Source organism: Gouania willdenowi, chromosome 1 (genome assembly GCF_900634775.1).
Source record: "Gouania willdenowi chromosome 1, fGouWil2.1, whole genome shotgun sequence".
NCBI classification, from domain to species: Eukaryota; Metazoa; Chordata; class Actinopteri; order Blenniiformes; family Gobiesocidae; genus Gouania; species Gouania willdenowi.
In genome coordinates, this window is record NC_041044.1 from 23,721,348 (window position 1) to 23,735,092 (window position 13,745).

General features: G+C 38.8%; 2 protein-coding genes across 2 annotated transcripts; both read left to right on the forward strand.

Annotated features, from left to right (window-relative positions):
• Positions 1 to 1,801: 1,801 nt before the first annotated feature.
• LOC114463933 (solute carrier family 22 member 7-like) lies at positions 1,802 to 5,694 on the forward strand. Its single transcript, XM_028447834.1, has 9 exons — positions 1,802 to 2,808; positions 2,906 to 3,009; positions 3,580 to 3,734; positions 3,961 to 4,129; positions 4,214 to 4,337; positions 4,412 to 4,518; positions 4,768 to 4,982; positions 5,158 to 5,266; positions 5,409 to 5,694. Exons 1-9 carry the CDS (start codon positions 2,425 to 2,427, stop codon positions 5,620 to 5,622), a joined length of 1,581 nt encoding a protein of 526 aa, XP_028303635.1. The 5' UTR covers positions 1,802 to 2,424; the 3' UTR covers positions 5,623 to 5,694.
• A 1,121-nt stretch (positions 5,695 to 6,815) lies between these two features.
• LOC114465531 (solute carrier family 22 member 7-like) lies at positions 6,816 to 11,686 on the forward strand. Its single transcript, XM_028450607.1, has 9 exons — positions 6,816 to 7,269; positions 7,385 to 7,488; positions 7,648 to 7,802; positions 7,960 to 8,128; positions 8,900 to 9,023; positions 9,097 to 9,206; positions 9,342 to 9,556; positions 9,634 to 9,742; positions 10,952 to 11,686. Exons 1-9 carry the CDS (start codon positions 6,889 to 6,891, stop codon positions 11,166 to 11,168), a joined length of 1,584 nt encoding a protein of 527 aa, XP_028306408.1. The 5' UTR covers positions 6,816 to 6,888; the 3' UTR covers positions 11,169 to 11,686.
• Positions 11,687 to 13,745: the final 2,059 nt, after the last annotated feature.

Here is a 13,745-nt window from a genome sequence, read left to right on the forward strand (position 1 = left end):
AACATGGCAGAAGCTTTGAGGACAAAAATGCAAAAGATATTTGTAGTTCTCTATCCAAAACAGCATCCGTTCTTCCAACAACGGCCAAAGGGGGAAAAAATGTTATGCCTCCTCAATCTCGGCCTATCACATTTAAAAGTAAAGTACAGTAAAACTAAAATTTTACAAATAATATGTGGCAAGATGAGGATCATAGAATAATCAATTTTGGTTACTGAACAATGCCACCTGGGGAATTTCACTCCAGGAAGTAATCACCAGTTGTATCAGGTAGGCTAAAGGCTACACAAGTTCGAAATTAACCACGGGGCAAGAGATAGTGTTCAAAGTACAAAGAATCTTTAGTAGAATGTTTGCTAAAAATCCCACATGCTATCGATACCTAATGCTATACAAGGCCAAGAGAGGGGAATGGACAGTGCTGGGTTACCTCGGTGGCCCGAAACCAAGGAGGGACGAGGAAACTATGTGACCACCCATGACACTGCACACAAACAAACTATAATGTGATAAATAAAAAAAAACCACCACCACCAGGAATTGGGTTGCCGCTTGGAGTCCACAGCGCTTGTCCACAGGGAAAAGGGGAAAAATAAAATGGCCACACCGTAAACTGGTCATACAACACACTCACATAAAAAATAAACAATATAGAAATAACAAAATACAATATAACCAAGAGCAATCAATAAACTACAAAATAGATCAAACTCAACAAATCAAAGTAATAACAGACTTTCAAATACAAAATAAATACAAAATAAATCAATACACAAATGAATGATCACCTAAATCAATAAACAAAGGAATAATCACCTAAATCAATAAACAAACAACAAAAATAATTAAATCTCCAACAGAATATAAACAACGCAAAACAAAAGAAATACAAAATAAATCAAACTCAAAAGAGCATGGGCGGCTAATACTAAAACAGCCGCATCAACGCAGCTGCGGTATTCTGACAGCAGAACCAGGGAATATTAAAATCAAAGAAGCAATAGTATAAAGCCAGCTCAACACGGAGAGCCAAAACAGCAGCGCCGTCCAGAGAGCCGTGGTGGAGGATTAGCTTCTGTCTGGACCTCACTGGCGCAGTGTCACAGCAGGCCAGGCAGCGCTAGGTCCAAACTGTGGCACAGATTATACTGTACTTATTAGCTAGAAGACCAGCAATAAGAAAGGAGGAGGAGGGAGAACGGACCACGCCAACTCACCACAAGGATGCACAAACCCACCCAAGAGGACCTCTAGCGGGGCAGCCCAGTCCCCATAGCAACAGCAATCCTGCAACAAACAATAGCCTATATCACTGATAAGGTACGCTAAGCAGGAGGAAGAACAGCGGTGTGCATACCTGAACACTGAAGGGAAAGCGTGCGCTATAATCCCATGAGGATACACAAACCCTGTCACCACTTTTTCTTACTACACACGTGTTTGACTTCTTTCTGGACAAAAGGAAATAAAGTATTTCACCTCTTCATTGTAAGGGCACTAAAAGTGTCTTTGTTGGTAAAGGTCCAGTATTATGCAGTTTTTAACCCATCTCCAACCCCAACTACATAATATATGAGGTTTATTTTCCCAAAAACCTCTGTTTTCTGGAGTTTTAGCCCTCAAGAAAGTCAGTTTCAGACCGCTCCTAAAAACGGGCTGTTTTTTGGGCCTTCATGCATATGCATGAGTAGGAGTAAACACACGCGCTGCTTCCGCATGTGTTCTTAGCACAGCAGCAGGAGAGTAAATCATTAAGACAGTCACTTTCTTCTCCTCCTTACCTCTTTTGACCACAGGAATAATTCATTTAAGATGATAGTCCATTTTTCAACCGCTGCGTCGAATGGGGTCACTAACACATCAGATCATCCCATCAAAGCGATACAAGGCGATAAAACGACTGCTAAAAATGAAACTGATTGTGAGCATTTACGCTGCTCTTTGGATTATCTTTACATACTGAACGTAAATATATTATTTGTGATATTAACTGGAACCTGCCTTTGCTATGTTTGTTTTACCTGTGAGGTAGTTTGAGAGGGAGGAGCTCACATTATTATGTAGGGTAGGAGGAGGAGTTTGATGCAATATTGGGGCAAAATTTCAACTCGCCTGTTTGGAGCTGACTTTTTACAAAATGTGGAATAACAAGTGAGGAAGGAAACAGAACTTTTTCAACTTTGGCCCTCTGAATGAGGATAAAGAAATGTTTATCACTGTAGCAAAACTATAATAAATTGATTTTTTTACAATACTGCCCCTTTAAAATCAGACATTTGTACAGCCGGCTGAACGCTATTAGTTATCCTTTACAATTCATTGACAACATTTCAAGCTGTAGCTGAACATCAACTTATAGCATCAACCAAAAGAAAACAGCCTCAGTGTCAATCCGACTGCGTCCTCTGTGCATCCCAGCCCAAGATGAAGTTCGACAACGTGTTGGAAAACGTTAATGGATTTGGGAGATTTCAGATCAGGACAATGTTGTTGTTGGTGATCTCTCGAACAACATTGCCCTTTCATTTCCTGCTGAATAATTTCATCGGTGCAGTCCCGTCTCACCACTGCAACATCAACTCGTTGGATGATGGAGGTGTTTTCAGTAATCTGTCTCTGGCTGACAGGATCACTGTTAGCATTCCTCTTCAACAAGACGGGAACCCCAGCTCCTGCGAAATGTTCTCACAGCCTCAGTATCACCTGCTGCTCAACTCCTCTGACTCCACTGAACCAATGCACACGGTTTCATGCAGCAATGGATGGATGTACGACCATGCCACCATCAGGTCCACTCTGGCCGGAGAGTTGAGTTTATTATCATTTTCATAATGTTTTATTGTATTTATCAAGCCTTTTAACCTCAGATTAAGGAAATTTCACTTTGATTTCTCTTGACTCACAGTGGGACCTGGTTTGTGACAATAAGAGACTGAACAGAGCTGTGGTCACCATCTTCTTCATCGGGGTAATGGTTGGAGCAGCAGTGTTTGGCTATCTGAGCGACAGGTGCTCCTATGATTTACCTCGCTAAAACAACAAAGCATTTCTAGTCAAGAGGTTTTCTGCTTCACACAGTTTGTCCAAACATGTATTGAGGTGGAAAACATTTTGCAAGAGCGGAACAATATATCTATAATGAGAAAAAAAATAAAATATGCCTTAGAAAAGCGTAGTATCACTTTTTTTGGAACAAATATGCTGATGGTTTTGATTCATCTCAGAGATCATTGGTTGAAAAGACAATTGCACATGTGGTGCAGCTGAGGTGTACTTTTACACAGGTAAAGTTCTCATTCATTTAAAGATAATTAAGCATAGGTATATCTTTGAAACATTCATTTAAATAAATTTAGATGAATCATCTCCTAATAATAAATGATCATATTGAACTTTCAAAAGTGCAGTTTCTCTCATTCAGTCTTTATATCATTTTCAAGTTTTCCCCCTAATTGGAGCATATATAGATTTTTATTATTATTATTATTATTATTATTATTATTATTATTATTATTATTATTATTATTATTATTGTTGTTGTTGTGAAGCATTGATTTGTAATTATTTGTTGTTTCACAGGTTTGGCAGAAAAAAAGCTCTACTGGTTTCCTACGTGACCACTGCCTTCTTTGGGTTTGCCAGCGCATTTTCGCATAATTTTTTAATGTTTGTTTCCATGAGATTTTTCACTGGCGTTGGACTTTCTGGAATAAGCATGATCACCTATGTACTGTGTGAGTTGTCTGTTCTGTCTTTGCAGTTAATGATAATTGTTATATTGTAAATCACATAAATGTAAAGAATACCTGTCCATTACAAATAATACTAATAAGCTGGACAAATCAATCTATGTTGTGAGACACCAACGGAGCCACTGATTAATGTTTTGAATGAAAACACAAATGTTACATCTCTGGCTAATTGGATTTATCTTTTAATGTAAAAACCTGCTCCTCCCAGGCATCGAGTGGACCAGCATTAGCCATCGATCCACAGTAGGTATTTTATTGAGCTTGGACTGGACATTCTTCACAACTGTCCTCTCTCTCGTGACTTATTTTCTGAGAGATTGGAGACATCTGATTGCTGCTCTAACCTCCCCACTTTTACTAGCAATCATCTCCTGGTGGTAAGTGGAAGAAACATTTTATGAATGCACTAGCTCAACATAACGTGATGAGTATTTTAGTGCAAAGTAGTTTTGTGCAAACAGGTGGCTGCCTGAGTCTGCCAGGTGGCTCGCGAACAATGGAAATGTGGTTGATGCTCATTTTTACTTGAATAAATGTGCAAAAGTGAACGGAAGAGAAGAGTTCATGACTGACCTGACGCCTGAGGTACATCCTTCTACATAGTTCAGCCCCATAATGTTCAGGGTTTTATTCCGACACATTATCTTTTGGATTTCCAGATACTCAGTAAAGTTGTGGTTACTGAAAAAAACAGAAAGTATTCTTATGTTGACCTGGTGAGAACTCCCGGGATGAGGAGACTGGCTCTTCTCACTGGCATTCTGTGGTAAACACTTCATTTCTAAATAAAAATGTGTAAGATTGAGCTGACAATGTAATGAAATGTTGACTCAACAGCGGTTTGGACCTTTTCAAAAATGAACACAAGTGCATAACCTTCACTATATCACCATGTTAATGCTGTACCTTGTCACTTGGTTGACAACATAGATTTGCACAAGAACCCACAAGCCATTGGGGCATAGTTAAAATGCTAGTTTTTCTTACTTTATATTAACTATTTTCTTCTGTACAGGCTTGGAGTGGCCTGCACCTATTATGGGATCAGTCTGAATCTTGTCGGATTTGGTGCAAACATTTATCTCACACAGTTCATCTTTGGAGCAATCGAATTTCCAGCTAAAGCGTTCATCTTTTTCACCTGTGACAAAATTGGTCGCAGGTTAAATCAAGTTGGGATGCTTGCTTCCACTGGCCTGTGTGTATTCATCAGCATGTTCATTCCTGCAGGTAAATGATCGATTAAGGTTTATGCCTCAGTAAAACAGGAACTTGTCTGGTACTGCCAATGAATAACAACAGAAACAACAAACCTATCAAAGAAAGACTAACTGTATACTGCAATATGTCTAAACTTCTGCCACCAGCAGCCAGAAGTTCAAACACATTATATTTATGTTTACAGGTAAAACCACTATTCTGACAACTGTAGGGGCTTTAGGCAAAATGTTCGCTGAAGGTGCTTTTACAACTGCATATCTGTACACTACAGAGCTTTATCCAACTGTAATGAGGTTAGTAAAATACGTTTCACCCGTTCTTGCCTATTTAGAATAATCTAGAATAATTTTGCAAACTTAAAAAAAAATGTAATTTTTGGACATGAGAAACTGTAGCATCTGACATGCTGTCTGTTTGGTGGTTTTTGTTATGCAGGCAAAATGGAATGGGTCACTGCTCCTTTATGGCTCGTATTGGAGTGTCTGTGAGCCCTCTCGTCCTGCTGCTTGAAGAGTTCTCGGTTTATCTGCCCAGCATTATTTTCTGTCTGACGGCTGTTACAGCCGCACTATCAGCACAGTTCCTTCCCGAGACAACAAATACCCGTCTGCCAGAGACGATCGAGGATGTTGAAGAAAGGAAGTACTGATCTCTAACATTAAGCTGCCTTACTGAATAAGTTCTTCAATAAAAACGTGTTTTGCTATTCAAAAAAGCCCAGCAGTACCCATGATTGATAATGTATTTTTCACTGTAACCAAATGTATCTTGAATGTTAGAGTCGCAGTAACTGGCTCAGTCAATAAAACATAATTGATGGCAAAAAAAAAACATTTTACACAATGTTTACTAGAAAGGCCGACTTGTTCTTACGTCAGGGTGAAATATATGTTTCTACACAAACATGATAGATTTGATGAAAATGTAGATTTTGATTTATTTAACATTTCACAGCCAGTTGATGATTACCTGAGCAGAAATGTTTACTCAAATGTGGTCATATTTTATGACTTTGCTAAAATCTCATCTCAAAAGCCTTAACACAGTTTTGTAAAGCTTTTTAATTTTTTTAATTTTAATTTAATTTAAATTTTTTTTTTTTTTTTTAAATTACTTTATTAATCCCTGAAGGGAAATTATGTTACACTCTGTTATTTTTAATGACATGCTTCTCACACACACAGGCCCGAATCACAGGCCCGGTTAGGTTTAATGCAGATAAACTGTCATGACCCATGTAAAGATCATTAACTTTAAGTTATCGTCCCCTGATTTGCTCACTAAAGTCAAGTCAATCATAATTTAACTGTGACCAGAATGATCTGCTGCCCCACTCCTTTTATAACTTCTAATTTGATCTCCTTAAAACCAAACAAAGCCATTTCCAACTCTAAGATTGATTAACTAACTTAAATTACCACATCTACCTACCTTTGAATTTTGGGTGAAGACAACGATATAAGGAGAGGTGTGCACACCAGCAGAGATCCAGCAAATATCTACTCAGTCAATACAGCGCCTAAACCCATGAGATTCTTCCTGTGAGACAGCATTGATAACCACTTTACACATCACCTAATAGAGTCATTTTGTTGCCTAGTCTCTATAATCTACCAGTTTAATGCCAAGGACATGTTGTCCACTTCCAACCATAGTGATATTACACTGCTGCATGCTGCGTCCTTTCTTTTGAGTAATGAATTCACAAGATTCTTGGTCAAACATTTGCACTGATATACTCCCCCATAGGCACAGTCTTTTAAAGGCTATCTTGGCGGTAAAGAAAAATCAAATATTTACCAGGATTTCATATACCAAAGGTCATTTCCACTCTTAGGGCCAAGAACTAAACAGGCATGAGGAGCTTTCCATCTTACTCCTTGTGAGGCTGCTGTACATACAAAAAGACGCCAAAATGAAGTTTGAGGATATTCTTGCTGATATTGATGGATTTGGAAGATTTCAGATCATAATCATAGTTATCAGCTTCCTTGGTCGATTCACGATGCCCTGCCACTTCATGTTGAACAATTTTGTGGCAGCTGTGCCACCTCACCACTGTGACATCAGCTCTCTGGATGATGGAGGTATGTTTCAGAATTTATCCCAGGCGGAGAGGCTCACCGTTAGCATCCCAGTCCAGCAGGACGGGACACCGAGCTCCTGTCGGATGTTTGAAGAGCCTCAGTATACTCTGCTCTCTAACCCCACCAACACAACTGGCACAATTACAGTGCCGTGCCAGAATGGATGGGTTTATGACAAGACAACATTGAAATCCACCGTGACCTCTCAGGTGACCCCATTTGAAATATTTCTTTTACCATTTGTAAATACAATCACCAATGCTTTCAAGTAAAAAGTAACACAAAGACTATTATGGAATAATGTTTATTTTTTGTTTGCTCAAGTGGGACCTGGTATGTGATAACAAGGGGAAAAACAAAGTCACTGCTACCATCTTCTTTATTGGAGTTATGTTTGGAGCCGTGTCCTTTGGAAGTCTCAGTGACAGGTAGCTTCTTTAATATAAAGGCATGTACAGTATGTAAAGATTTAGGTGGGGTGTGGAGTGTTTATGAGTTTACCAGCATGCAATCAAAGGATTTAGCTGTTTTCAAGTCATTCACACTGATCATTGAAAGTAAAATGTCCAAATGACATCTTCCTGCAGGTTTGGTCGGAGAATCCTGTTACTTGTGTCCTATGTGTCTGGGATGCTTTTTGCTATTGCCAGTGCTTTTTCCACATCCTTTTTGATGTTTGCAATGCTGAGGTTCTTCACTGGGTTTTGCATCACCGGCATCATCATCATCTCTAGTGTTCTCAGTAACCAAATCTTCATTTATTCAAAGACATTTAAAAAAAAAAATATATATATATATATATATATATATATATATATATATATATATATATATATATATATATATAGTGCTGTCTAATTCTTGTCCTTCCTGTAATAGAGATTGGTTTGCCATTGCAGGTGTGGAGTGGGTGGACATAGAGCACAGAAAACTGGTGGGAGTTATCGACAGTTTATCCTGGACATTTGGAAACACAGCATTTGCAGCTATCGCCTATTTAGTAAATGACTGGCGGTGGTTGATTGTTAGCGTTACATCACCTTTGATTTTGGCCATCATCACTTGGAGGTTTGTCAAAACCATCTACATCCTCAAATGCATCAGAAACTAGTAGCAGAAAACTTGGTTTGATTTAAATAAAATAAAGATTCAACCAACCAAACAGAAACATTCAATACAGCTCCTATATAATCAATGAATAGATGTACAACAGTAATGTAGTCTATATTAGAGGGCTTTGTTCCTGATCCTAGAGAGCCATACTGCCGGTTTTGGGTGAAAAGTTCACCATCATGCCTGTTGAGTTGGATATTTAAATGGTCAATGAACTTGATTTATGTAGTGCTTTATCTCCACACTGAAGTAGTCTCAAAGCATTTTATAATATCAGCTCATTCACCCATTCACACACCAATGAGACTGAGCTGTCATGCAAGGCGCTGCTCAACCACTGGGAGCCATTTAGGGTTCAGTGTCTTGCCCAAGGACACATAAACCGGTATAAACTGGTATCAAACCCTCAACCTCTTGCTTAGAAGACAACTTCTTCTACCACCTGAGCCATGATCACCTTCAAATGTTTACAAGACTAATGCCGAGGCAAATTTCAAAGAAGCAGGACAGGGGTTTTTCAGGGCTTGAAAACAAGTTTGAATAAAATTGTGCAGTTGTGATGCATTGTGATTGTACAACAAAGTGTATAAGTTTCATACCATCAGAATAAAAGCCCGGTTTTAGACTAATACAAATATTTGATAATCATTATGAGTTCCAACTCCATTGTTTTTAACTGAGTTTCGATGCTGTGTGAAACAAACTAAATCAGTCTTTGTTTTTAAGGTGGATGCCTGAATCAGCACGTTGGCTCATTGCCCATGGAAAGCTGACACAAGCTCTGACCTATTTGCAAAAATGTGCCAAGATTAATAGAAAAGGGGACTGTATTTACAAGCTTCAAACAGAGGTTAGTTTTCTCCAGGGGAAACATTCATCACCTTCCTTTTGTTTATTATTAACACTTTTTCTTCCACACATAGACACTATCCTCTATTGTTGTGACAGAGAACCAAGATCGTTCCTACTCATATTTTGACTTAATCCGCACACCCAAGATGAGAAAACTGGCTCTGCGTACCGGAATTTTATGGTGTGTGTTCCTAATGACTACTGCTTGTTGCACAACCTATGTTTAAAAACTTAAAATGTGTATTTTTTATTTATTTATTTTTATTAATGTATAGTCCTTAAAACCCATCTAAGTTCCTACTGTCTCTGTTTTCAGGTTTTGCATTGCAACAACATTTTATGGCATCAGTTTTAACATAACTGGCTTTGGACTCAACATTTATCTCACCCAATTCACCTATGCATTGATTGAACTCCCAGCCAAAATAGGTATTTATTATTTATTGGATAAAATTGGCCGGAGAAGCTGTGAGGCGGGATCTCTGCTGCTGGCTGGCACTTGTCTCGGAATCAATATCTTCATACCAAAAGGTAGGAACAAAATCATAGTTTGATCCAAATATGTTTGATCACCATAGAGACAGCATGAGTATCATTCGTCCTTTCAGAGATGTCTGTTGCCAGAACCGTGGTGGCAATCATAGGAAAAGGCTTTTCTTCTGCAGCCTTTGGAACAATTGTTCTGTACAGCTCTGAGCTGTATCCCACTGTCATCAGGTAAGAATATACACTTCCTATTCAAACTATAAGGAAGCAGTGTAGTGCAGGTTTGATTTTTATAAGGTTCATTCATTCATTTCTTTATTCCTGAAAATGCATAGTTGTACAAGCCACATACGATTCACACTTTCAGTGTTTTATACATTTCTATGATCAGAAAGGAGCAGATGGAAGAACAATATTCTTATAATATGAAGGATAATTAGACACCAGACAAATAAATTAACAATAATGTGGCCTGTCAATTTTAAACTAAACCCTTATAAATAATCCATTTAGCAGATATAATTCTACTATCAAAAACACAATGTATCAGCGTCATTAAACATTTGTATTACATTCAATACAACAATAACAATATATAACAATAATCAATCAAATTTAAGCCCATAAATAACTATAATATTTGCATTTCTTGAAGAAAATGCAAGTGAGGATGCACTTGCTGGTCCGTGGTATTGAACATTGCATTAGCATTAACCTAGCATGACTATAAACCTAATATTCGCTAGCATTAGCTTAGCATTAACTAGCATTAGCCTAACATTAAACTAGCACTAGCATTAAGCTAGCATTATCCATTAGACAGCTGAATGTGTAAAAAGTTCAATGGTTAAAATCCGTTGAAGAATGGCTGAACAGCTGAAGTTTAAAGTTGAATCTAGTACATTTTGAAATGCTGCAGTTCCCAATCGAAATGAATGGGACATTTTTGAATTAAAAAAAATCAATTTAAAAAATGACAAAAGTTACAAATCACAAAAGTACAAGCACCCCTGTTGTGAATTTTTGACACGTTTTGATATGTTAATTGTCAAAATTGGTCAAAATTCTGTGACGGAAGAAAAAAACAAGTAATAGTGAGGATGCCTCCTGCAGGAGAATAGAAGGGGAGAAAGAACAGAGTAAGAAAAGAAGTTGCAGAGACAGAAAATATTGTGTTTACATATTTCTCTTTGATAGAGAGAGATTCCCTTAAGATGAGGTAAGAGAGGCCTGGATTAAAGTTCAGTGGAGGCTCTGCTGGGGTGGATGTGGAGCCGGTAAGCTGAAGTGGGCTGGAAGCGTCATGATAGAGTGAAGTCTTGTGAATTGTATCTCCAAACGGCAGTAGAAGTTATTTGGCTGGTTTGCCAGGCAAATGGTATTGTTAGAGTGGGGTCAGTTGCTTCTCGGTTCTTAACAGCAGTTTTTATTCATTTTCAGACAGAACGGTATGGGCTTCAACTCCTTCATGGCTCGGTTTGGTGTGGCCATATCCCCTTTAATCCTCTTACTGGAGGATGTATGGAAGGATCTGCCGCAGATCATCTTGTGCTGTGTGGCTGTCATTGGAGGAATGGTGGCCAGAACGCTGCCAGAGACCCGCAATAAGTGCCTACCTGAGACCATTGAAGATATTGAACAATGCAAGGACTACTGAATTATTACCTTTTAATTAAACAGCATTTTCTGTGAATCTAAAGGCAGGTAAGACTTGAGGGATATTTGTGGAAAACTTGTTTTGACTTGTTTATAGACTACAACAGCCCTTGATTTTCTTTTGGTTATGAGGAGATGGCTTAAAGATCAGGGCCAGTATTCACAAAGCATCCTAAGGCTAAAAGTAGCTCTTTGTGATGTCACTCTTTGAAAAATATTAGAATTCCTCGAATTGTAAGATTTTTCTTAGAATTTTTCCTTGTTAGGTAAAAGTCATTATTCACAAAACATCTTAGGCCCTAAGAGAGCTCCTAAAGAGAAAAAACTGTTACGATTAGTGAGGAGGACTTCTAATGCTGCGTTCACACCGAATACGTCTTCTGCAGTACCGGACACGTCTGCCGCACGAAACGTTCCACAGGATCAAAAAATGTCCCCATTCGCTTCATATGTGCGTTTGAAGCAAAGCACCGCCCACCAGCAACACATCCAACTCGGTGAGTTTCACTGCCTACTGAAGCGAGGAGCTGCACTATTATTTTTCCTCTCATAAACATAAACCACCAGTGAAAAAAGCCAGTGTGATTAGCGGCTAATGCTATCCTAGCTCAGTGCCGACTTTCAAAGATGAAAACTACAGAGAGAACTTTTACCTGCTACTACCACCTCCTCAGTGGTTCTCCTCCACGCCAAATCTTTTCTAGTCCGGTCCTGGTTATAAAGGCAGTGTCATACAGCTCCAGGTGGTCACACCCAGCTTCTACTCCATGGTTGAATATGTGAACAGAGCGGAGTCCGTGTTGACGGCCTGACGTCATCGTCAACATAAACTATGATTGGCTTTCATCATGCGAAACATTCACAAGAGTTCAATATTTTCAACTCTTGCGAATATGACAAAAATCGGGAGCGCGTTTGCACGGCCAACGCTCTTGATACGCGGATCGGACCGCACTCCCACTCAGGAAAGATTTGGCCTCTGGGCTGTCTATCCATTGACTTTGTATGTAATTTGGATGCACAAACATTTTGCGACGCATTCGGTGTGAACGCAGCAAAAGAAGCCTAAAAGTGTCTTAAACAGACAGAAAGACCGAGAGGACGGCAAGATATTCTCTGTATATTTAACAACAGTGATTTAATAAGATGCTACCAGCTTTCAATTTATTATTATTATTAGTAGTAGTAATAGCTGTAGAAGTAGTAGTATAGTGTTTCTGGTTTGTTTTAGGTTTTTTCACACCATCTATCAAGTTGTATTGTTTAAACTCTAACTGGCAATAAAACTATTCTGATTCTGACTTTTCTCACACAGCGTAACGTAATAGCACCTTTGTACTGCTGTGCGATTTGTTCACTCCCTTGCTTGTGTGCAGTCATTTCTGCCCTTGCTTTGATTGCAGCAGGTAATGGCGCTTCACACTCGTATCTTGTGCCACACAGGAGAGGGAATGATGCATTGATTAGCAGGGCCAGCAATCACAGTAATCACTGACAGCTGTGTCTGCTCCAACATTAATATCAATACATGAAGAGGTAAAATTACCAACGTGGACAGTTAATAAGTAAATCAACATAATAATCAGCATGTGAATGAGGTTCAAACATTTTAAGCTGTGTTCAAATACATATAATTCTGCTGAATTAAATTAATTTCATGATTACACATTTCTTAATGTAGTCCAAGTATGATCAGTTTATTTACTCTCCATTCATTACTAGGAGCACAGGGTGCACCACCTCTAATAACCAATCACAGATTTTAGCAGGATGCATCATACCCAGCAAAGACATCCTCACTAAGATAAACATTTCTGTCAACTCTTTGCTCAGAGTTGCTCTCGGAAACTTCCTGAATCACTTTAAGCTAAGATTCCTTGCTAGAAATGTTTAGGCTATAGGCGCTCTCTGAGAGGACTCTCGTGAATACGGGCACAGGTCTTGATAAATCTAGCGGCTGAATTTAATCAACGTTAACATGTTACGCTCTTAAATAGTCCTCATTCGGAGGCCACTCCCACATTTTGCCAGTTTAGGTCAGTCATTGGTCAGTTTAGGCCAAGTGACCTAACCCTAAAAATTGTTGCAACATTGGGTTTTAACCCAACTCTAAAACGCTACGTACGTGTACTTCGGTAACCATTCCTTGCTCTAGATGCTCTCAGAAACTTCCTGAATCGCCTTCAGTTAATATTCCTTGCTAGGACTCTTTCTGCCAAGTTAGGAGGTCTCTGAGAAGCTTTGTGAGGACAGGCAATTCTTAAAGTGAGGACACAATTTGTGCTGAATGTTACTGATTTACAATAAAACATTAACATGAAAAGTACTCTGTATCCATCTGACGTATACAAGACTAAATAAAATGACTTCGCATAAAGAGCTATGTGTCCGAGTCTAACATGGATGGCTTACAAGCAGAGCTGTTGATGGTTCTTCAACTACTTTCTATTGTGTAGCTTGTAGTTTTTCAGGCCCTGTTTCTCCTCCACATCAAGTTAACTGCCTGGTTCCTTTAATTGTGCACTCTTCAGCACATTACACCTCTCTTTTTTTGTGAGCTTTTGGACATTTTATTCAC